The sequence below is a fragment of the Suricata suricatta genome, chromosome 12 (genome assembly GCF_006229205.1).
Source record: "Suricata suricatta isolate VVHF042 chromosome 12, meerkat_22Aug2017_6uvM2_HiC, whole genome shotgun sequence".
Classification (NCBI taxonomy): domain Eukaryota; kingdom Metazoa; phylum Chordata; class Mammalia; order Carnivora; family Herpestidae; genus Suricata; species Suricata suricatta.
The window spans coordinates 54978817-55002771 of NC_043711.1; the positions used below are offsets into that span (position 1 = coordinate 54978817).

At 54.1% G+C, this 23955-nt stretch overlaps 1 protein-coding gene across 1 annotated transcript in view; it reads right to left on the reverse strand.

Annotated features, from left to right (window-relative positions):
- Window positions 1-22716, reverse strand: part of UROC1 (urocanate hydratase 1) — a 38697-nt gene extending 15981 nt beyond the window's left edge. Inside the window, exons 1-15 of the mRNA XM_029918743.1 lie at window positions 22574-22716; window positions 15392-15522; window positions 14243-14336; window positions 13190-13249; window positions 12754-12882; window positions 12556-12617; window positions 8543-8609; window positions 8319-8462; window positions 6507-6595; window positions 4809-4871; window positions 4328-4507; window positions 3961-4058; window positions 3188-3260; window positions 2220-2341; window positions 421-491 (exon numbers count right to left, since the gene is read on the reverse strand). Of these exons, the coding sequence (XP_029774603.1) occupies window positions 421-491; window positions 2220-2341; window positions 3188-3260; window positions 3961-4058; window positions 4328-4507; window positions 4809-4871; window positions 6507-6595; window positions 8319-8462; window positions 8543-8609; window positions 12556-12617; window positions 12754-12882; window positions 13190-13249; window positions 14243-14336; window positions 15392-15522; window positions 22574-22699 (1509 nt within the window). The 5' untranslated portion in view covers window positions 22700-22716. The remainder of the gene's footprint in view (window positions 1-420; window positions 492-2219; window positions 2342-3187; window positions 3261-3960; window positions 4059-4327; window positions 4508-4808; window positions 4872-6506; window positions 6596-8318; window positions 8463-8542; window positions 8610-12555; window positions 12618-12753; window positions 12883-13189; window positions 13250-14242; window positions 14337-15391; window positions 15523-22573) is intronic.
- Between the last annotated feature and the right edge of the window lie 1239 nt (window positions 22717-23955).

Sequence of the window (23955 nt, forward strand, 5' to 3'; positions counted from 1 at the left end):
CCACTAGGGGGCCTGCTCCAAGCACGTGCACCACCATGGCCCCGGGCACATACCATCAGCAGCATCTCCACTGTGCAGCTGAGACAGGAGGCTCAGAGAGGCCGAGCCACTCACCCGGGGTCACACAGCCGAGAAGCTAGAAGGCGCGACTCAAGAGAGCTGTTTGAGAATCAACTGGGTGAGCAACGACCTGGCTGACCCTGGTCACTGTCCCCAGGGCCCCAGGCCAACTTTCTGAGGGGGAGGTGACTGCAGCTGCCTCCTCTGAGGCCAAGGAGGCTGTCATCGCGGCAGTGTCACTGGGTGTGTTGGGCACTGTCCTGGGGCACATCTGCCAGCCTGGGCATGGCCAGCAGTACCCTGCCTCAGGCAGGGCAGTCCAGCGGTCCACCTCTGCCCCCCAGCAGACTGGGCCCTCACCAGCCGGTGCCTGGCGGCCTCCCGGATCCAGCGGATGTTGTCCACATACTGCAGTCTCACAGCCGGGTTCACTGCAGGGAGAAAGGGCGGTGTCGCCAGTGCCAGGAGCCCATCCCTGGGGCGCAGCACAGACCTCAGGGAGCCCAGCCCCACACCACACCAGGCACCTGACTTTTGGAATGAGTAATGCCAACAGTCACACAGATTAATGCACAGATGTGTGCAGCCCGCTGCCTTATACATTCATTCTCTCGGCAGACATCCGAGTCCTCACTGCATGACCAGCACCGGCAACAGGGACTGCTGTGGGCCGTGAAGGAAATACATGTGGTGAAGTGGCTACGAGGTGAGGGGTCAGGGGACCACAGGCCTCTCTGTGGAGGTAACTATCAAGCTGCATCCTAAATGCTAAGAAGGAACTAGCCCCACAAACATCTGATGGAACAGTATTCTAGGCAGAGGGAACAGCAAGTGCAAAGGCCCAGCAGTAGTAGGAGCTGGGCCTATCCCAGTAGCACAGGCCAGTGCGCTAACGTGTGGGGGCATGCAGAGTCAGGTGGTCACTCCTCCCACCAGCTCATGAGAGCAGACTGCTCAATCTTTAGGCATCGTGAGACCCAGTGGTCGGCACCGATACCATTAAAATCTCAATTAAATAAACTCACACTTTTTTAGAGAGAGAGAGAGAGAGTGCATGCACGCGCACACACCAGCAGGAGAGGAGAAGAGGGAAAGAGAGAGACCCTTTTTTGTTTATTTTTTTATTTTGAAAGAGAGAGAGTGTGTGCATGCATGAGTGAGGAAGTCACAGAGAGAGAGGGAGAGGATCCCAGTGGGCTCCGTGCTGTCAGCGTGGAGCCTGACATGGGGCTTGGACTCACAGACCATGAGATTGTGACTTGAGCTAAAATCAAGAGGTGGATGCTTAACCAGCTGAGCCCCCCAGGCACCCCAGGAGAGAGAGAACCGTAAGCAGGCTTCACACTTAGCCCGGAGCCAGACACGGGGCTGGATCCTGGGACCCTAGGATCATGACCTGAGCTGAAATCAAGAATCAGGCACTTAACTGACTGAGCCACCCAGGCGCCTCAAATTTAAACTTTAAAATAATAAACTTTAAAATAATTTTAGGGTGCCTGGGTGGCTCAGTCGGGTAAGCGTCTGACTTGGGCTCAGGTCAGGACCTCACACCTCATGAGTTCGAGCCCTGCATCGGGCTCTGTGCTGACAGCTCAGAGCCTGGAGTCTGCTTCGGATTCTGTGTCTCCCTCTCTGTCTGCCCATCCCTGCTCATGCTCTGTCTCTCTCCATCTCTCAAAAATGAATAAATGTTAAAAAAAATTTTTTTAAAGAAGGACCCACACAGCAAACCAGAGAGGAGCGCCCCCGACCTGCAGAAAAGCTGCAGAGACATGTGGGCGGGAGTTCCAACAGCTGAGGGAGTTTCATAAAAGACCCGCCTTCTCTTCTCCACGTGAGAAGCCACGTCAAGTCCACGACACAGGAAGGGACTGTGGTTAAGCCAGGGGCGGGGGCAGGAACACCAGGACAACCACCACTGTCCACTGGGAAGGCGGAGCACACTCCCGATTGCAGAGACCACAGTCCCACTGCCACGGGGACAGCAGAGTTGGCCCTGAAGGCCGCTACAAAGAATCAGCAGCGCTGCTGACAGGCTCCAACCCAAGTCCACATACTCTCTGCCCGCAGGGGCAGGCCGAGCATGAGCAGAGAACAGGGGCTGCGTCGGGAGCCTACGGGGCCACCTGCCTGTGAACACTCCCATCCCACAGCTTCACCTCCATCAGCAATGGCTTCCTCCAGCACAGACGTGGCCAGCTGATCCGTGACAGCCAGGTCCTGTGGGTCCCCTGACGTGCATATCCAGCGGAAAGGCCCAAACCCCTGGGAGAAGATGTCCCTGCAAAAGGACAGAATGCTCCATGGCCTTGGGGCTTCCCCGCCTGGCTGCACCCTCCGTGAACCAAGGAGGGGAGGCCTGCAGTGCTCCAGAACTGAGAGGGGTGAAGGCTGGATGCCTCTCGGGGCGGGGGATGTAGGGGACGTGGGGAAGTCAGGGCTCGGGCATACAGAATTGTTGCCGGACACCCCTAGGCCCTAACTGGACAGCAAATAGAGGCCAGCCCCCCAGTCCCCTCTCCTTCTTCCCTTATTGCCCACCACCCCCCCCCGGCCCGATTCTCTGTCCCTCCTCTTAGACCAGCACCAGATTTTGCTGCAGGAGCAGGGAGCTGGGACGCAGAAAGGCAGAAATTCCTTTCTAGCACAATTACAAAGACAACCTGAAAATCAGTGAACTAAAGCCAGGCAGTCGGGAGAAACAGTAATTGTGGGCACTTGGCCAAATTTGCCTTGGGTGAGCTGATCTTCCTAGGTGGCCTGCGGGCAGAGGGATGCAGTGGCCTGGGCCCCGTCTGGCTCTGGCATGCAGCCAGCCCCCCCTGGGCCCACCCTCCTCTCTGGACAGCCCTCTGCGCCTCTGCCTCCTCACCCACGACTCGTCTGAGGAGCAGACGGTGGCCTTCCTCCTCTCCCTTCCTCTCTGGCCCCGTCTTGTGCATAAATGGGCCGGCAAAGCCCCCCATCCCTGCCCCTGTGTTGCTTAATCCCAAACTCCTTCATGTGGCCTGCTGGCCTCTGCCCTCAGCACTGTCTCTTCTCTGGTTCCCTTCTGCAACTCCCTACTTGGGGACTTTCCTAACCTGAATGTCTGGGACCCAGATGCTGAAGGTGACCCCCCACTCACCCCATGATATGCTGGACGTAGGAGGGGTAGCGGAATTCTGTCTTGTTGGCACCTTTCTTCTCCACATCTGCTCCTGCAGGCAGAGAACCCACCCAGAATCGCCTGGAGGGTCTGAGGGCTGGTGGGCCCGACCTCCGGGCGAGAACCAGTTTTGAGAGAGAAGCCTCACAAGGTCTCTTTTGAAGTGAAAGAAGGGAGACAGCAAGTGTGGGGTCGGGTGGGGGCATTTACACATTTTCCTCTGTGTGCCACGCCCATCTGTGTCCCCACAGCCACACCAGAACCGTCGGACTGCAGGAGGGGCTGGCACCAGAGATAGGGCTGGGAGGGCGACTTTCCATCGTGTCTCTCTCTCTCTTTTTTTAATATTTATTTTTGAGAGAGAGAGAAAGAGAGAGAGAAAGCCGGGGAGGGACAGAGAGAGAGGGAGAGACGGGATCTGAAGCAGGTTCCAGGCTCTGAGCTGTCAGCACAGAGCCTGATGCAGGGTTCGGTCTCATGGACTGTGAGATCATGACCTGAGTCCAAGTCAGACATGTAACTGACTGGGCCACCTAGGCACCCGGGTACTTTATGCTCTTAAGGCAAATGGAAAAACGGGCCCAGAGAGGCCAAGGACCTGGCAAGACCAGCTTCCAGAAGGCCCTGGGCAGGGGCCCCGTGACACCAGCAGGCTGTGGCTCCCACCTCCCCAGTGCCATCCCAGCTGGTGAGAAGGGAGCATGCCCAGGGCCAGTGTCTCACCCCCTCACCTGGCCTTCAGCGTCACTCACCTGCTCTCTGGGCCTCCAGGAGGAAGGCGTTGCCGTAGTCCCAGAAGAAGAAGTTCTCCCTGGCCAGTCTGTTGATGGCGGAGACCTGCCTCCTCAGGCTGCAACAGGCCGGCAGTGAGCCGTCAGCCCTGCCCACCAGTGCGGTCAGGCTCCCCTCCAGTCCCCCCTTCCTCCCGCTTTCGCCCCTGCCTCGGCAGCTGCGGAGCTTACATCCACCCCATCTGACAAGGGAGGAGACAGTCCAGAGAAACTCAAGGTCTTGCTGGCCCTCAGGGGGCTGGGCAGAGGCCAGAGTCCCCAGTCTGAAAACTCCTGCCAGCCGTGTGTGCCTCCCACCCCGCCCCGAGGAACCCTGGAGCCGCATCACCTTTCCTGGACCAGGCTCCTGAATGCAGCAGGGTCAGAGGCCATGAGGCTCTGGGCCTCTGCGAAGCCCAGCTGCACGGGGTAGTAACCGCCGTTGAACGGGTTGTGGCAGGACGTCTGGTCTGAGCCCAGGTCCACCAAGAGCTCCCCCGTCGTGTCCAATTCATGGACCAGGCGCTCCCTGGGGAAGACATGAGGTGATCAATACCCAGGGCAGGGGCAGGCAGCTCCTGGGGCTCAAGTTCACGGCCAGGTCGGGAGGGGATTGCCCTCCTCTCTTAGAGAGAAAGAACCTCTGGGAAAGGGTGGCCAGCCCTGAGCTCAAGCCAGAATCTGGGTGTCGAGGGCTAGGAGCAGAGACTTGGGCAGAGCACAATGGAAACTTTGTGTCTGGGGAGAACCCGGCCACCATCGGGTACCTTGTCCAGAGGGGGATGTTTCCACAGGGTCCCTAAGGCTGCCAGATCCCATGGCCCACTTACCAAAGAGCCACCACATTGCCATGGTAACCAAGGCTGAGGACCTCCTTCCTCTTCCTTGCTTCCCTGGAAGGGCACAAGAACAGAGCGGATGGCCCATTGCCCCTGTCCCACTAACACCAAGCTGGCGAGAGCACAGAGGGCCCTGGAGGTCACCGAGCATGGTATGCCAGCATAGGGCCTGTTGTGCAGGGCCCTCTGAAGTGGGTTCTCTGAGGACCCAGAGTCACAAGGGAACAGAGCTGTGCCTGCCCTGCAAGGGAGAACTGAGGACCGAGATGATAGCAGGGACCAGCCAACTGGAGGCAAACTTCACAGAATCAGGGCTCCTGCCGTTAGTGCTCTGATCGGGATCGTTCTAGAACGCATGCCAGGTGACCCTAGGAATGCAGACAACACTAAAGATGATTCCAAACGTTATTTAGAAAAATAAAAGGACATCCGAAAATTTGACTACATAAAGCCTCCACCGGTAGAAGAGGCGACAGAAAGCGCAACACGTGGGGCAGTGTGGCACCTGCTGGAAGACGCATGTCAGCTGAACGCAGTACTTGGCAGAGACATGCCGGAGCTCAAGGGCTCCACTCTCCCAGGTGCGGTGGGTGCGGGGGAAACAAAGCCGGCAGAGGGCCTATAGTCCCAGGGCAGGGGGAGGAGCGGGGGAGAGGGGAGAAGGAAGACTGAATCCAGCAGCAGGCCTAGCTAGGGGCCTGGTGATCCCCCAGAGGCTCCCTATCTGTGTCTCCTGCAGAAAGGTGACCAGACAGGCCAAACCCATCTGTGTTCCACGAGAAGTCTGGAACTTCTCCTGTATTTAACGGGAGCTCATCTGAGAGTTTCACACAGCAGTGCAAGGGGGTCAAACTAGCATTTTTCAAAGATCAGTGTCGAACAGTATCCAATCCCAGTAATGGGGGTATTTCTCAACTGGTGTGTCCTTGAACATTTTCCTGTAAGCCCCCTTCGGAGCCCCCTGGGTGAGTAGCTAGCAGGGCCGGAGAGCTGTGGTGTCATGGTATGGTGTGTCCCCCTGAACACAGCTCAGATCTGTGAAGTGTATCCGTTGAGAGGATGCTTCAAAAATGCCAAGATATCAGCAGCCCCCAGGGCAGTCCTCGCCCCATTCCCAATAAAATGCCTCAGAAGACATCAAACCGGAGGGAAATGTTGCCAACACCCGCCCTCCAACAGCCAGACCACAAGTAAAGAGAAAGATCAGTTTAGCCCCAACCTGCTGGGAGTCACACTGAGAAACATTTTCCTTTCACAGTTTCATTTTGCCCCAACAGATTAGATGAGCACCTACTAAGTGCCAGGCTCTGGGTGGGGCACTGAGGCCACAACAGCGAGAAATACAAAGCACAGAGTTGGCTCAGCCTGTGGCTGAGTATCAGGAACACCAAGAAAAGCAAGTATCTGACCACCAGCAGGTGTCTGACCACCGGGTATGCGACCCTGGCGTTTCTTCCACACCGGCACTAGCGACCAGCCCGAAACAGAACTTCTGATTCGGAGAGATTAGAAGATCCATCCCGTGATGTGTTCTATGACCTCTGCAAGTACTATACGGCCGCCAGGTGGGATCATTTGGCGAGGGGCTCACCTGTGGCTAAATGCCAGGCATTTAACCAGCCCATGTAAAGCAGCCCAGCCCCTTGGTGCGGCCTCCCCATGTTTCCACGTCCAGGCCAGACGCTGTACCTGAGTCTGTCAATGCAGTGGTCCAAGCTGTCGGTCACTTCCATCAGCCATCCTTGCTGGTGGCGCTTCATGAGGGCGGCTCTATCCACCTGGGACCACAAGACACGAGGCCACCCAGTCAGTCGCTGGGCATGCCAGCCTCCACCAAGAGGAGGCCATCCCCCATGCAGGTTGCCTACTTTTATAACAGGTGTCAGCACAGGTGCACGAGCTGCTTCCGCATATTTATCCCCCCTCTTGCATTCCTGGTCAACAGAACCTGGGTTTTCAGGGTGACACTGTGTCCCCAGTCCAAGCTAACCACAGCTATTCTTTCCATGGTCTCCAGCCTCCCTTGCAGGGAAGAACTTCCATTTGATCCCAAACTGACCAGTGAGGTAAAAGAATGAGTTTCTAAGGTATCATTTTCCTGCTAAAATCGAGTCAGTCATGGGTGCTACTTCCCTTCTTCCTTCTTTCTGCCTTGAACATAGATGGGATGGCTGGGGCGGGGGCAGCCATTTTGATGCACGAGGTAAACCCAAGAGAATCTAGAGATGTTGGCTCTGACATCAAGGAACAGTTGAAACAATGCCAGCAGTGTGGGCTGTGTGAGAAAACTAAAACCTTATTTCTGTAAGCAGCTGTAGTTTGATTTTCTGTTACCAGCAGTCAGGTGGGCTCCTAAGAAGTATAAGAATGTATGATGTAAGCTTATTGCTAAGACTTCTCTCTCTCTCTCTCTCTCTCTCTCTCTCTCTCTCTCTCTTTCGAATTGCTTATTTGCTGTTTGGGAATTTTATTACAAACATTTACCACTTTCTCTGTGACAAACAGTTTTTAAAAAAATACTGCTGTATATAAAACAATTTTTTTTAATTTTATTTTATTTTTGAGAGACAGAGATAGAGCATGAGCGGGGGGCGGGGGGGGGGCAGAGAGAGGGGAACACAGAATCCAAAAGCAGACTCCAAGCTCTAAGCTGTCAACACAGAGCCTGAAGTGGGGCTTGAACCCACGAACTGCGAGATCACGACCTGAGCCAAAGTTGGACGCTTAACCAACTGAGCCATCCAGGCGCCCCTGTATTTTTTTAAAGTTTATTGATTTATTTTGAGAGAGAGAGTGTGTGTGCAGGAGGGGCAGAGAGAAGGAGAGAGAGAAAATCCCAAGCAGGTTTTACATAGTCAGCACAGAGCCCGACACGGGGCTCGAATTCATGAACTGTGAGAGCATGACTTGAGCCGAAATCAAAGGTCAGATGGTTAACAGACTGAGCACCCAGGTGTCCCTGTGGCAAACATTTTTTGAAGATCCAGGGGGAGTACGTGAGGATGAGGGTTGAGGATGAGGCAAGGAGAAGTCAAAGCTTCTTAAAAACATAGGCTATTTTCTTGCGGATTCCAGGGGACAAGCTCACATTAGTTGCTGTAACTTACTTTACACGTAGGGGTCAAGGGCAGGGCTCCCGCAAAATGTGCCACTTTGGCATATTGATTATTTTAAGTAAAAGTTGCTTAAGAGACACCCGGTACGAGGACGCTCAGGCCTCCCACGGCCCCGGAAGCTGGAAACAAAGCTCCCATGAGCCTCCTCTCCTGGCTCCGTCCTCTCCCCGGCACTACCGAAGAAAGCCGTGACCGCCACTGACGCCTGCATTAGCAGGCACTGGCGTGGAGAGTGATGGGCACTTTGAAGGCAGGAGGCTGGGAACACACCCTGGGAGGCTTGGAGGGCTGCGGGGAGGGGATGGCACAAGAGAGGAGCGGCTGAGAGCGGGGACGGCCCTGGACTGAGGGGGAAGCAGGTGGGCAGAGCGCCTGCCAGGCTCACCTCCGCTATCACGCCGATGCACCCCACGATGACTGCGGCTTTGGCCTGAGCGCCACTCATTCCGCCCAGCCCAGAGGTGACAAAGACTTTCCCAGCCAGGTCCTCAACACCCAGGTACCGGCGCCCGGCATTCAACACGGTGAGCTGCAGGGAGAGGAAGAGGCGTTCACGTTGGCCCAGCACTCCGCCCCCGCCCCCGCGGCCAGGCGCGGCCCGGGTCTCACCACTGTGCCGTGGACGATGCCTTGGGGACCGATGTAGCAGTAGCTGCCCGCCGTCATCTGGCCGTACCTGACCACAGAGAAGACAAGCCCAGGGCTGAGCCCAGTGCCAGGCATGGCTGCCACTCTACATGGTTTAAAATTAGTTTTTAATTACCTCCAAATGCATTTGCACGTTTATCCTTTTTGTAATTTTTTAAAACATTTATTTATTTATTTATTTATTTATTTATTTATTTATTTGAGAGAGCATGAGCAAAGAAGAAACAGAGAGAGAGAGGGAGACACAGAATCCGAAGTAGGCTCCAGGCTCCAGGCTGTCAGCACAGAGCCGAGAGGGGGGCTCGAATCCACAGAGAGATCACGACCTGAGCCCAAGTCAGATGCTTAGTGACTGAGCCGCTCAGGCGCCCCTTTAAAAAAAGGAAAACATTATAGATAGAGCTACAGTCCTCCAACTCTGGCCCCTGCTGGCCTGCAGGACCTTTCATAAACAGCTTCTGTTTTGTTAAACACTAATATAATTGGTGAGAGTCAATGTGGGGACTATTTGGCCATATCGGGGAAGGCTGACCATGATCCAGTGCCTTCACTTTCCATACTCACGCCCACGTAAAGATGTGCAGGCCACTGTTAGCAGCAGCTGTTTGCAGTGGCCAAACAGGAAGGGCTGGAATGCCCGGCACGGAGGAGAGAGAAACTAGCTGCAGCGTGCGAACACAATAGATGCTGCGTGGCCAAGAAAAGGACCAAAGTAAGTCTTCCTGTGTGCCAAGGGGCTCAGGGAAAGAGCCACATGGGGAAGAATCATTCTGTGGGGCTCCACTGGTATGACATTCAGTGACCTCCGGCTGGGGAGGGCTGCCTGCTGGAAGGAGGGCAGGGGCTGCAGGAGGCAGGGGTGGATGGGGAGGTCTACCGGCTGGAAGGAGGGCAGGGGCTGCGGGAGGCAGGGGTGGCATCTGCAGAGAAGGGCTGGCACAGCACACGTGTGTGTCAGAGCTCAGCGCTGCACACTTCAGGTTTGTATGCTGTTCCGAGTTTATTAGACTTCAGTGAACAGCATTTAGAGCACTGTTTGCATATGTAAACGGTCTCATCCTGTCAGTTTTCGTGTTGTTTCTGCAGCTGGGCCCCCCACCTGCGGGGTCCTTCCGACACCAGCACATGCAGATCCTGCTCGTTGATATTCACGGCCCCACAGGATGCAGTATAGAAACCAGAGAATGTTCCCCTGCCCCCTGATCTCCTTAGGTGAACACCGCAGTGGGTGACCTCCTAGCCACCTCACTGGCCCCAGGGAAGAAACCAGGAAGGGGCAGGGCCGGTCATCAGGTGCAAGCATGTAAAATATGAACAGACATTGTCAAATCCCATAGGGATTGTCACCAGCAGTGCACAAGGGTGCCTGTGTCTATCCCTTGATAATGATCGAACACTTGGATTTCTTGGCAGTGCAGTGGGGGAGGGGCAGCATTTTTCCGTGGCCTTAATTTTACTCTTCCCTGGGGACCCCTAAGGTAAGAGATGGTCGGGGGCCACTTGCTTTTCTTCTTGGCCCGTTTCACCCCCCTCATCTCTTTTCTTTTGGGTTCCTATCCCCCAGCAACTCCCCCCAGCCCCTCCTCTCTTCTAGATTCTGAGTCTGAATGCCAAGTCTATCCCATAACTTAGATAAGGTACTGGACCAGGTGGAACCTGTCCATTCTCTTCCAAAAAGGGGGGTGGGGGGGCATTATCCTAACCTGGGAAGGTTGTGACTATTACACAATATACAAATGGCTCTAATATAATAGCATCCACCCCCCACCATGAATGAATGCATCAGAACCCCCCAAGAGGTCGCACGGACCCCCTAACCTCCACGTCGGGACCTGTATGCACCCCAAGCGAGTGCTCAAGGGCCCCCTTTAACCACGTACTAAGGGTGTCCCCTTGGTTGTCTCGTAGATTCTCACACAACTCTTTGAGGCAGGAGCTATTAACCACGTTCCAAGGTTACACAGGGATGCACTGCACAACTGGGAACTGACTTCACAGCCCTTTGTGCCCAGGTACCCACTGCATGCTGCTCCTAGAATAACTGTAGGAGTAAAACTGCGGGATCGAGCGTACTGCACTTGGAACTCTGACCCAGTTGCTACGTGTAGTCCCCCTGGCCACCCCAGCCTTGCTGTCCCACCTGGACCCACCCACAGTCCGCGACTGCCTGTTTTCCCTCATGCTCCTGGTCCTGACCGTTCTCTGTAGCTTCATTGCGTCCTCCTGGCAGTGAAAGGGCTTTGCCTTAGTTATAGGTCTCAGATCCCATGCAAGTTTAAACCCCTTCCCACCCGTGTGGGTGATTTGCAGCCATTTTAGTTACTTGCCTACAGCACCTGGGTCAGTCCTCAGGTGCAGAGACCAGGTCTGACCCTGCAGTTCTGCTCTCTTTAAACTTCCATCCTGAATCTAAAACCAGGAGGCAGTGGGTCCAGGATGCAGACCCTGTGTCCCTCTGATGCCACAGCTCCTCCCACTGGGTCAGAAGAGGTCATCAGGCCTCGCAGTAAGTAACAGTCACAGTGGGGTGCCTGAGTGGCTCAGTAGGTTGAGTGTCCGGCTTCAGCTCAGGTCATGATCTCATGGTTCGTGGATTCAAGCCCCGTGTCAGGCTCTGTGCTGACAGCTAGCTAAGAGCCTGGAGCCTGTCTTCATATTCTGTGTCTCCCTCTCTCTCTGACCCTCCCCTGCTCATGCTGTCTCTCTCAAAAATAAACAAAACGTTAAAAAGAAATAATAGTCACAGTGGCTGCTTATGACCAACCAAAAGAGTCACTGGGTTTCTAAGCCTCGGTTTCTTCCTCCACAAATTGGGCTGATAAGGGCACCTCGGTCACAGGCTTGTACAGAGACCCAAACATGATGGTATCTATAAAGCTCAGAACAACATGAGTTAGGGACTATTATGATGATTATATTGTAAAGTATTAGCCTGGCCAACTGGCTCCAGATACTGACCTGATCATGCTGTCACTGGCGAGACTCCTTGACCCCCTGAACTCAGGACGGACTCCTGAACTCAGGAAATGCCTAGAAGCTCCTGCCTCATCTTTTAGAAACTAACTAAGGAACTGCCAGAACAGGAAAAGAAACATTTGAGGACAATATTTGCCAACAAAGCCCTCTAGCCGATGAATCAGAAGGTGCCTGACAGTTACCTTGGCTTCATTATAACATTAAAATCACCTTCTGAATATTCATCCTGAGCCCTCCTATAAGAAGCCTACTTAGCCTGTTGTTAGGAGAGTGGCTTTGGACATTATTCCCCGTATCTCTTTATTCCGATGAATAAAGTGACCTAATAAGGCACCTTCACCTGGTGTGGTCTTTGTGAATAGCTCACGAAGGAGCAGACCAACTTTGATCCAGGTAACAAAGAAAAAACACTCCCAGACATCCATAAAAATGCACAGATCAGGACATTCACCGTAGCATTCTTTATAAGCCCAAAGAACCCGAAATAGCACAGATCAGGTGACAAGAGGGCTAAATAAATGATGGTACAACTGAACACTGCAGGTAAAACAAGAGTCTGTTAGACCCACGTTTCTGGAAACAACAGTCTCCAGCTGTATTGTTGGATGGGGAATGGCAGGTGCAGAGGGCACCCATAAGGGTCTACCTAACTCTAACCACGTGCATGAGAAATGTCTGAAAAGACACAGATGATGTGAAATGAGTCTAGGGAGGAAGAGAGGTTTCCTGTTCATTTGTAGCTCATTTAAAATGATGTTGGGGGGAAGTTTGCAATGCAGAGCACACCGGATTCTTGTGCTTTCCATTTTGGGGTTTGAGCTGCCCAGGTGCACATGTTTGTTACACTCATCAAATGGTCCACCAGGATGTGTGAAATTTCACCTCAAAAGCAAAAAGCCCTGTAAACAAATACTGAATTCCTGGTTATTGTATCTGCATCTTTGATGCATCAAAAACCAGATTGGACAGACAGATGCATAAAGAGAAGTAAGACTTACATGGTAACTCCCATAGCAAAGAGCTTCTCATACTCTGCCCTGGAGGAGTAGTTGGGAATGACCTGGAAAAGAGGAATGGGAATGGAAGGCTGGGGGCGGCACAGAGCTCTCTGAAACAATGAGGGGGCAGGTGTTGGGGGCACTTGACTCCCCTGCTGCCCCCAGGCAGGCACTGTGCCCAGCTGCCCCAGGACCCACCATCCCATTGGTGATGACCAGCCTGGGGGCCCCAGGGCTGCTTGGGAAGAGGCCCAGAGGGTGTCCACTATACATGACCAGTGTCTGCTCCTCTGTCATCTGTGACAGGTAGGACATCGTCAGCCAGAACTGCAGGGGAGAGCAAAGCACAGAAGGCTCTTTAAGTGGGGAGCCCATAGTTACCACCCAGGCCCAGAAAGCTTGCACAGTCCCGGCCGTCCGGCCAGTGCCCTGTCCCTTCAGGCCTTCAGTACCCTCCAGTGTCTCCTGGTGCCTCAAATAATGCCATTCATGCCCTGAGGGCCTATAGCACCCCCAGGATGCCCAGCATCAGCATCTCAGACATCAGGGAGGCAGAGGCCTGACTCCTGAGGCTTGGATTGTCAGATCCTACCAGCTCAGAAGATGTGCTGAGGAAGGCCATGGTCCGGCGTACCTGAGCCCAGTTGCTGAACACCTGCCCATTTCCTCCGTAGGTCACAAGCTCCTGGGGAAACTGGAGAAGAGATGGTGTCATCTGAGGTGGGGTCTGGGAAGGGAGGCCCCCCCGCCCCCGCACTGTGCTCAACAGAGAAAGATGGCTGACGGCCCTTGAAGAAGGAGTGTTAGGGCAGGGGGAGAAGGCAGAAAGGCTGAGGCCTGGGGTGGCAGCCTCTGCAGGAATACTGGCGCACCTGTGACCACGTAAGAGCGCAGTGTGAGGTAAGAGTCAGAACCAGACCTGGAATTGCTTTGGGGACTTAGCCCAGGGTCAGTGTCAGGGGTCTGTCTAGAGCAAATGCCAGGCCAATAGGACCCAACAGGAATGAGGTTCCGGGGCCAAGGCCAGGGCTGAGGAAGCTCTCACCTCTGGGTGGAATATTCACATTCTAGGATCATAATGCCCTCAAGTATAAGAGACTCATCCCTATAAATGTTATCCTTTATCAAATATGGGTGTGGTCTTACAGACTGTCTCTAGGATGCCCATGACAGATACATATGGCCAGACTTGTGTCATCCACGCCATAGTGAGGCTATTGGGCACTTAAAGTGTGGCTCATTTGTGTAAGATTCACCCCAGTTTCAAAGACTTAGTAGGAAAAAAGGTAGTAAAATGTCTCAACAATTTTTATGTCACATGTTAAAAGGATAACATTTCTGATACCTTGGGATAAACAAAATACAGGAGTAAATCTGTTCATTATTTTTTACTTTTTCATATGGCTTTTAGAAAACTTAAAATGACATGCGTGGTCATCATACCAAATCAGTGTCCTGGGGTTAATGCTGTTCTGTACTTACAGAAGATGTAGCCACTGTGGGGGGTTGGGGGGGAGGGGAGGGTTGCTGGGAGAAGGGTCTGTGGTCCCCCTGCACTATCTTTACAACTTCCTACAAATCGATCCTTCCTTCTAAATAAAAAGCCTAAAAGCATTACATGCATGTCTTGAGTTACATTTCTGTTGGGCAGTGCTGGCCCCATGCCTCAGTTTCCCCCGGCTGTTACCTGGGCCACGGCAGGGTCGAGGTTGTTCATGATCATGTGCATGATGGCTGCGGCTGCTGTCGTCTGGCAAGGGTACTGCTCGATGGGGTAGGCCCTGCGAGGGGGGTCCGGCCACCAGGCATGACGATGGGAGGGCTCCAGCCTTCCTCCCTGGCCACACCAGGATGGCAAGACCCCGTGCCCAGCAGCAGTTGCCTGGGACCCGCCCACAGAAGGCGGTTCCAGATCACCTAGGCCGCCCTACTCTGGGGTCACATCCCAGTCCTTCTAAGGATGTAAAGTTAGGCCCCTCCCACACCTGGGTCACCCCTCCCTCCCACTTGGCAGCTCCAGGTGGGAAAGGATGGACTTCAAAGCAAAGCTGATGTCTGCTTTCCAGAAACATCTACCCTAGGCGGAGTTCATTATTCATCCCTTCTTTCCTTCGTGCCACCAGGGCTCCTGGGCATTAATTCTAGAGCAAATGCCAGGCCAACAGGCCCCAACAGGAATGAAGGGAAGTGGTTCCTACTTTATGTGGAGAATGACATTCTCTGGGGTGCTTCCAGGCAAGTCTGGGCCTCTGGGATGTTCAAGGACAATGGTGCTTGGACCGTGAGGCCTGGGTGGGGGGCAGCAGCATCTGGTACTGTGAGAAAGGCAGATCCTCCCACCCCCCCCCACCTCCTGAACTGCTGAATCCACAGTGAGGGGTGAGGCGCAGCCCGTCTACATTTTTACAAGGACTCCAGGGCCATGCACAGTTCAGCCTGAGACCCCTGCTAGGGGACTTAAGCTGTCTCCTTGTTTTCTGGCAGGACAAGATGAGGTTTAGAGAGGGATTTTGTACACAGTTGGTTTCCAGAACTGCCCAGAATTGACGATCCAGGATGGCAGGCCAGAGAGACCTTTCTGGAAAGGATTCCCTTATCTTCTGACCAGGCTGGCGGTGAGGGGGGGGCGGGCGGCACGCTGCAGCCAGCTCTAGGCTCTAGGCTCTAGACCCTGGTGACAACACAACCACCAGGCCTTCTCTGTGGGAGGAGCATGGACTCAGCACACCACAACCACAGGCCTCCTAGTGTGGACAGCCTGGGTTTCCCCTGCTCCATCCCTCTCGGGAACGTCCCAATCTGGGCCCCCTTTGAAGCTGCACCCACCAGCGCTCACCTCATTTTAATGTCGGGGCAGAACCGGTACATGTAGATATGCCCATACAGCCGCAGCTCCTGGGCAAACTCAGGGGCCAGCAGCTCCTGGACATCCGGGGGGAAGTAGCGCAGGGCATTCCTCAGAGCCAGCTGGGGGAGGAGAAGGGGGAGGGGCAGCAGGCATCAGGGACCTCCAGGCCAAGTAGCGGGAGGCTTCCATAATGGGCAGTCCGTCTTCCTACCCAGATCTGCCTCTGCTCCACTCAGAAACCCATGGCCCCATCTAGAGACTACTTAGTTCTCACTCCAGCCCCATCTACAAGGTCGCCTCTTACAAGAAGCCTTCCCTGATTGCCCTTCCCCTTCAAGTAGACAGGCCTCTAGTCCCTCCCTCATCTTGCTCACAGAAACCAGACTGCTTGATCCCAGTTAAGGACCAGAGGGCGGCCTGCCCTGAGGCTTGCAGCTACACTGGGAGATGCAGACTCTAGGACAGGAAAAGAGATCTGCCAGGAGCCCACTGGCACCTGGTGCAAATGCAGAGAAGCAACCCTGGCACCCAGCTTGCCAAGCGGCGTCGGACAGCACACACTGCACATTTGCAGCTCTGGAATGGTGTCCCCCCAGATCCAGGCCGGCCTGGGGCAGGCCAAGAGAAAGAAGAAACCTTCGTCGTGCCCAACTCCAAGCCCCCATCACTTCACAAATCCCTGGTGTTCCTGGTCCTGCCACAGGGCCTTGGCACTTACCCTTCCCTCTACCTACCTCCCCTCTGCCACCCTGCCTTCTCTTGGAGGGCCTCTGCCTTTACTCAGGTGTCTGTCCAGATGGCCCCCTCCATAGAGGCCTGCCTTGACCTCCTCCTCTTGACTCCTAGCCTCTCCCCCCAACTCTATTTCCTTCCCAAGCTTTTCACTGTTGGGTGTTCTATTGGTTGTTTTATTGCTCACAGCCTGTCTTACTAAGCGCAGGGAGGGCCAGAGTTCTAGCAGACCCCATCATAGCTCCCTTTTTTCCAACACCCGGAGCCTGGCGGCAGGCAAAGTTGGGGAAGCCACCAAGAATGTCTGGTGGGTGTGGAGGCCATTTATTCAACTAGCTGACCCTGGGTAGCACACTGTTTTGGGGGTGGGGAGATGAGCTGAGAGCAGTGAATTTAGTTCCTCAGTCATTCAGTGCATGCCTACCGAGGGGAGAGGTGGTGTGATACCTGAAGACAGGTGGGCTTCGGAACCTGGGAGGCAGGAGGTGAAGGGAGAAGGCCTACGGCCAGGCCTGGGGACACCTGCATTTGGGCAGGGGCAGCAGTGCCACCAGGGAGATGGTGCTGGAAGTGCGGCAGGAGCATGGCACCTGCAGGCCAAGGGCAGAGGCCCGGGAGGTGGGCAGCCTCTCTGGTGCACCCGGAGGTCCAACACAGCGTGGGCTAAGGCACACCCCAGGACTGAGGGGCCAGGATATCCCAGCGGGGTGGGAGGCGGGGAGAGAAAGGAGAGAGCTGATTCAGGAGGGAGCAGACGGCAAGAGAGGCGACAGGGCAAACCCCAGCTCAGGGTGTTACAGAAACTTGGAAAGGTGGCAGACCCCTTCCCTCCCTCACTCTTCATGTGAAACAAAGCCCGTCATCCCTTCTCCTGTGGACAAAAGCCGATGAGAAATGGAGTTTCTCCCTCAAGAACGGTGGAAGATGCTGCAGCAGGAGGGGTCAAAGTCCAGTTGGCATCGGACTAGCCCTGGGGCTGGTACCAGCCTCTGCTCCACACTCCCCAGCGTTTCCCGGGTGCTGCGCTGCTGGCCCGAGGACCCCGCTTTGGGAACCACCACCGGGCAGCCACGAGGACTGATGATCACAGCTACACGCAGCAGCCGGGCTGGCTCTCCCGCCCTGCCGCTGAGTGAGCGGAGCCCATGCTAAGGGACTCCCGGCACAGCTCCGCGTACAGGCCATTAGGGCCGGGGTGGCCCAGCTTGTGTTAGAGGTCAGGATGACAGGGGCCCCGAGGCTCAGTCCTAGAGCGGCCGACTTTGGCTCAGGTCGTGGTCTTGTGGTCCATGGGTTTAGAGCCCCAAGTCTGGCTCTGTGCTGACAGCTCTGAGCCTGGAGCCTGCTTCGGATTCTGTGTCTCCCTCTCTCTGTCCCTCCCCTGCTCGCATTCTCTCTCTCTCTCTCTCTCTGTCTCTCAAAAGTAACTAAAGTAAAAAAAAAAAAAAAAAAAAAGTCAAGACAACAGTTCTCCTTCACGGCCAGGGTCTGCTCCCTGCTCCCTGTGCACCTTTGACAAACACATCTGTGCACACGTGGTTTCCATGGCTTTCTGTGTGTGTTACACCTCAGCACAAAGACTGCGGCTGTTTTCTAACTGCTGCAGCTGCTGACAAGGGCTTGCAAGTGGGACTGAACACACACAAGCTACACAATGATATCACACACAACTGACACAACATATCGCACACACGATCTACACAATATGTTAAACCCACACACTCTACACAATACATATTACACACACACACAGTCTACACGAGGCTTGACCTCACTACCCAACTCCTAAGATATTCTGTTCTGTTCTAGCTTGTTTGAGTTTGTTTTCTGATGAATGCTGCTTGCAACCCGCTAACCAGGTTTCACAACGTGTTAAGAGGTGGCAAGCAGTGGTTGGAAAAAAACTCTTCACTGTTTCCCCAGCAGGGCTGGCTTCACTACCGGCCCTAAACCTGGTTATCTCACTAGGGTCCTGTATTCGACCTTGTCAAATGCTTTTGCAACATTGTTTGGCTAATCACATAACTCAAAAAACACAACAGAGGTTCCTGTCGAAATCAATGATTTTTAAATTATGTCAATTGATAGAAATGACCCAGCCATTTTTCTTTTTCTTTCTTTGTTTCTTCCTTCCTTCCTTCCTCTTTCTTCTTTCTTTTTCTTTCTTCTTTTCTTTCTTTCCTTCCTTTCTTCCTTCCTTCCTTCTTTCCTTGCTTCCTTCCCTCCTTCCTTTCTTCCTTCCTTCCTTCCTTTCTTCCTCCTTCCTTCCTTTCTGGTTTTTAAAAAGGTTTTATTTATTTAAGTAATCTCCACACCCAACACAGGGCTCAAACTCACCATTGTGAAATCAAAAGTCACATACTCCTCTGACTGAGCCAGTCAAGTGCCATTTTACCATTTTTCGAAACCTCTTTAAAGGCTGTACGAAATTCAGTCTGTTCTGAAGGAAGAATGCATGTGTGCCACAACATAAAGGAGATTTGGCAAGCTCCAGATCCTAAATGCAGCACAAAGCTCTGTGTACCATATTTCCCCTTGTATAAGGTTTCTGTTTTATGATCACTGAAATTTTCTTTATCCCTGAAATTCACTAATTTAGTCTAGACACGTATTTAAAAATTTTCTTTAATATTATATTTTTAATTTTAGAGACAGAGTGCACGTAGGAGAGAGGGGCAAGGGGAGAGGGAGATAATCTTTTTATTTTTTAAATGATTATTTATTTTAAGAGAGAGAGAGAGAGAGAGAGAGAGAGAGAGAGAGAGAGAGAGAGTATGTCCATGTGAGCAGGGGAGGGGCAGAAAGAGAGGGAGAGAGAGAATCCCAAGCAGACTCCAAGCCCAACATGGGGCTCAATCCCACGAACTGTGAGATCATAACCTGAGCCAAAAGGAAGAGTCGGACACTTAACCAACCGAGCCACCTAGGCACCCCAGTCTAGACATGTCTTAATGTCAACTATTCTATATCAAGTGTTCATTTTTTTTTCTGGGATAAACTATATCTTTTTGTCTACAATTTCATGTGTTTACTTAGTTCAGGGACTTTGTCTTCTATTATATTTTTGCTCAGTAACTTTATTCCCTGTGTCTAGAGTTACCTAACAGGCATGCAGTAAATATTTCTTCAGTGAAACAATGTACAAAGTAGCAGGTCTGTCTGCTGACTTGGATTTACTCTTGCAAGTGTCTGGCGAGAGCAGTTCCCAGACACGTTGTGTCTGCCCGGGCGCTCCCATGGACCCTCGGAACCTCAGCAGAAGAGGCTCCGTGAGGAAAGGCCGGGTGCAGTGGCAAGGCTGGGAGCCCCATGATACTTGGGCCGGTCACCCGTGCCTCAGTTTCCTCATCTCTAGGCATGGCCTCCTCAGCTGTGTAGTTGGAAAGATTCGATGAGAAAATGTAATGTGTGCAGCACACAGTGCCCCTCCTCACCTACGCTTTTAAAGGCTCCCAGGGGTGCCTGGGTGGCTCAGTCAGTGAAGCATCTGACTTTGGCTCAGGTCATGATCTCTCGGTTTGTGGGATCGAGCCCCGCATCAGGCTCTGTGCTGACAGCTCAGAGGCTGGAGTCTCCTTCAGATTCTGTGTCTTCCTCTTTCTCTGCCCCTCCCATGTTCATGCTCTGTCTTTCTCTTGTCTCTCAATAATAAATAAAAACATTTTTTAAAATGGGGGGAAAAAGAACCCTAAACCAGAACCTAAGGAGTATTTCTTACTTCCCTGCCCCGGCTTTGCAGCCTCCTTGTTTGAGGGCTTCAGGACATTATAAGATGTCACAGCACCCACAGGGAGCACCAGTAGGCACCCTGCTTGGCAACTCGCAGCTGGGTGGCCAGCCGGCATGCTAATCACAGGACGCTCCCACAAGCACTCCACCGAGTTCCTTATCTTATACAATTACCTGGAAAGTTTAGGTCGAAAATCAAAGAGACACGTTAAAAAAAAAAAAAAAAAAAGCAAGCAAGCTGAAGGAAAAGTAGAAAGCCAGCTGCTGAAGGATCTAGAGGACTTGCTGGGTTTGGACTGTCTAGGAAAACCTCTCGTGGCTCTCATCTGGGGTGAGTGTCCTCTCACGGGACATGTCTGTGACTGGTTTGGATGCTCCCCCACACGACCAAGGCTCCACACACCAGCTGGGGGGCGGAGAATCAACACATCCTGACACTGTCTGCCCGAGGTAGCTGAGACCCCAGAGGTTAACGGCTCAGTCCCACAAGACTGCCCCTCCCAACTCCAATGCCACACACCCAGGCTTCCTCCTGAACTGGGGACGCCCCCCCACTAAGTCCCAGGGTTTCCTGACTTCCCTCCTTGGGTTCAGGAATTTGCTGGAGCAGCTCACCGATCTCAAAGAAACAGGTACAAGAAAGCATAGGATGAAGGATCCAGATGAACAGATGAAGAGATACACAAGACCGAGGTCTGGGGCACGTGGGTTCAGGGCACCACCCTGCCCAGCACCTCGATGTGACCGCAAGTCAGCTCCCTGAATACTGGGCTTAACGGGATTTTTATAGAGGCCCCGGCACATAAGCACGATCAATAATTAACTCGATTTTAAGCCCCTCTCCCCTCTCTAGAGAATAGGGGGTGGGGGGCAAAAGTTCCAAGCTTCTTATCTTGCAGTGGTCTTTTTGGTGACCAGCCCCTATGGAGGCGCCCACCCAGAGTGGCTTCCTTGGAACAAAAGAGGCTCCTATCACCCAAGAAATTCCAGCAAATTTAAGAGCTCTCTGTCAGAAACAGGGGGTCACAGGAAGGGAGGGTCAGGGCTGAGGTCCACATACGTCTTTCTTACGATCTCACCAACTGAAGGCTGGCTGAGCCTGGCACCCTGAGGGAAGATTTGGCGGTGTCAACAGCCCAAAGCCCCAGACCTGCAAGTGGCCCCTTTCAAGCAAATGGCAACAGACGCAGGGCAAAGCCAAGGTGGCCCAGCTCCTGAGCTCCCCCCTCCCAGCACGAGACACCGTCACGCAGCCATAAAGGTGCCACCACCTGAGATGGGAGGTGGCACGGCCCTCCAGGCCCTCAGGGTCAAAGATTGAGCCCTTGGCGCCCAGCAGGGAGGTGACCGAGGGGTGGAAACTTTAATGATAACTTTGACGCAGTTAAGCTGGGCCAGATAAGCACCGCGGAAGAGCAGGTGGAGCGAGGCTCCCGCACCGCCCCGCCCCGCCAACCTGCCTCGCCTGGCCCCCACCACCCTCCCTCATCCTTCCCCGGCCCCAGCTCTGCCCCAGCGCCCCCCAGCCCCGCCCTCGCGCCACACGCCTCAGCCCCACCACCTTCCCCCCTTCTTCTGCCCCAGCGCCCCAGCTCCCCATCCCGCTTTGAGAGCTGCCTCCGTGGAAAGTTTAAGGGGCATCCACTGAAGGGCAGCAGTCTTTACCTGGGGCGGGGTTGTGGGATTTCCTTTTTTAGTGTTTGTGCCCATTTATATTTTCTACTTTCCTTCCCAACGCCCTGCACTGTTCCTCAAATTCTCAAGTAATTCTGAGTAAAGAAATAGGAGAATTCTGGCTATAGCATCTGGTCTCCACCACCCCGGGGTGTAATTATTTGCATCCCAGTTTACAAGGGAGACAAGTGCGCTCCCAAACGGTAGGACCTGATCGGGGTGCAGGCTCCAGTGCCCCAGACCTGGGCGGGCTCCAGGCCCTCCAGGCTGTGGGCGACCGGAAAGTCAGTGCTCTCAGCAGCCCCATCCGGTCCCCTCTCCCGCTGGGGTTCTTGCCCTGTTTGCTGCATACTCACTGCAGGATTGGGGGAGGGGAACAGGGGCGAAAACAAGACCTGACCTACCAAGTTGTAGAACTTCACAGTCATGTTCATATCAGGGGTAGAAGAGTACATTTTGGGGGCCCCTGGCTCAGTTGGTTGAGCATCCAACTTTGGCTCAGATCATGATCTCGGGGTTTGTGAATTACATCCCTGTGTAGGGCTCTGTGCTGACAGCTCAGAGCCTGGAGCCTATGTCTCCCTCTCTCTCTGCCTCTCCCCTTACTGTCTGTCTGTCTCTCTGTCCCAAAAATAAATTAAGAACATTTAAAAAATTTAAAAACAAGAGCAAGGTACACTTTGTTCACACCAGCCTCACTCTGGAAGCAGTGTCAGCACCACTGCCTCCAGGCTAGGAGACCTTGAGCCTCAGTGTCCCCATCTGTAAATGGGTACCCTAATCTTGCACCCAAGGATGAACACTGGGGAGAAAAGAACTGCAGTAGGTGTGAAGAGTGTGGAACACACACATTGGATCCCCCTGTCCCACTGACAATCCCCCCGGGGTGCTCTTGGACACCCCCACCCCTGGGAGTGCCTGGTGGCCAGGGTGGGAGGCTGAGTGGAGGAGCAGGAATAAAAAACGCTCCCCCCACCACCACCTTGAGGGCACCCGGAGGGCAAAGGGCCCTTCAGGAACGGGCCAACTTCTTACCCGCTCCTCTGCAGGGCTGAGGCCAGGGGTCCTGACTGGCGCGTGGGGCACCCCAGCCCAGCGGCCCCGGTTTTCCGGGAGGGGCCGCAGTGGCAGGCCGGAGCACAGTGCCTGGAGGCTGGACATGTCTGGCTGCGACTGAGACGGAGGCTAGCTCTGTGGGGAGGCCAGGGAGAGATGGGCACATGGCCTAGCCGGGCGGGGACCTCTGGCCCCGGGCCACCTCCTCCAGCCCCTCATTGGACCCCGGGCCTGCAGAAGGAGCCATGTGCAGGTCATTGGGTCATCGCCTGGGTCTGGCTGCCTGCAGTGTTGACCTGAGGCGGGGCCAGTGTTCTGGGGAGAGGCAGGCGTCACGCAGGGGAGACCTCCGCATGGCGCTTTGTTTGTCCTGCTAGAGGGGTGTTGGGCTTGAGGGGTTGTTGTATTTTCCACGACCCAGCTGGAGGGCTGCTGGGCCCCACGTTGGGGTTTGCTTTGGCAGCCTTACGCTAGGTAGGCGATGCTGGGGTTTGTGCCTGATTACAGGGAGCCTGTGGTACTGGAGCTGGCACAGGGGGCAGGCAGTACGCTGGTGGCATAAGCGTGGCATAAGCAGGTGTACCCTCCTCCCCTCTCACACGCTCCTTCAACCCCTTCCCACAGCTCTCGGTAAAGGGCCCACTGGGAGGTGGCTCTCATCCTCAATCCCATTGACAACTTCGCAAGAAAGTGCTCCTTATTAGTCTTGGGCTACAGATGGGGAAACTGAGGCCCAGGTCTCACTCATACACCCAGGAAGCGACAGCGGTAGAATCCTGGTGGTCCTAGGAAAGCCACAATTTGGGTGTGAACCCAGCTCCGCCCCTGACCAGCCCTGTGGCCTTGGGCCCTGTCCCAATCTACACAGTGGGTGGTAATTAACCACCAGGCTGCTGGAGGCTCAATGGGTTGTGCAAGACCCAGGGCAGCACCTGCACACGGTGAAAGGAACAACAAACATCCTCTGCATGCTCAAGCTTCTGAGCACATCACCTGATCCAGTTCACTTTGTCCCCTCATGGGCCCTGGGGAGTTCACTGTCCCATTGTATGGATGTGAAAACTGAGGTCAAGAGAGGTGTGGGAACTATGAAGGCCACACGGTTAGTCACGAGTGGTGCGAGGATCTGACTCTCTGAACCCAGAGCCCTGGCTCTCACCACCCTCCCAGACGCTCGCACAGTCCCCTTGGCACAGGAGGGTGCTGCTGCAGGGGTCCACGCCATCTTGCTCCACCAGAAGGGTGAGCGAGCAGAAACGTGCTCAGGTTTGCTGTCTGTCATGTATCCATTCACTTGGCCTTTCAAACGTGATAGAGCACCTTCCCCGTCAAGCACTGTTTGAGGCCCTGGGAACAAATGT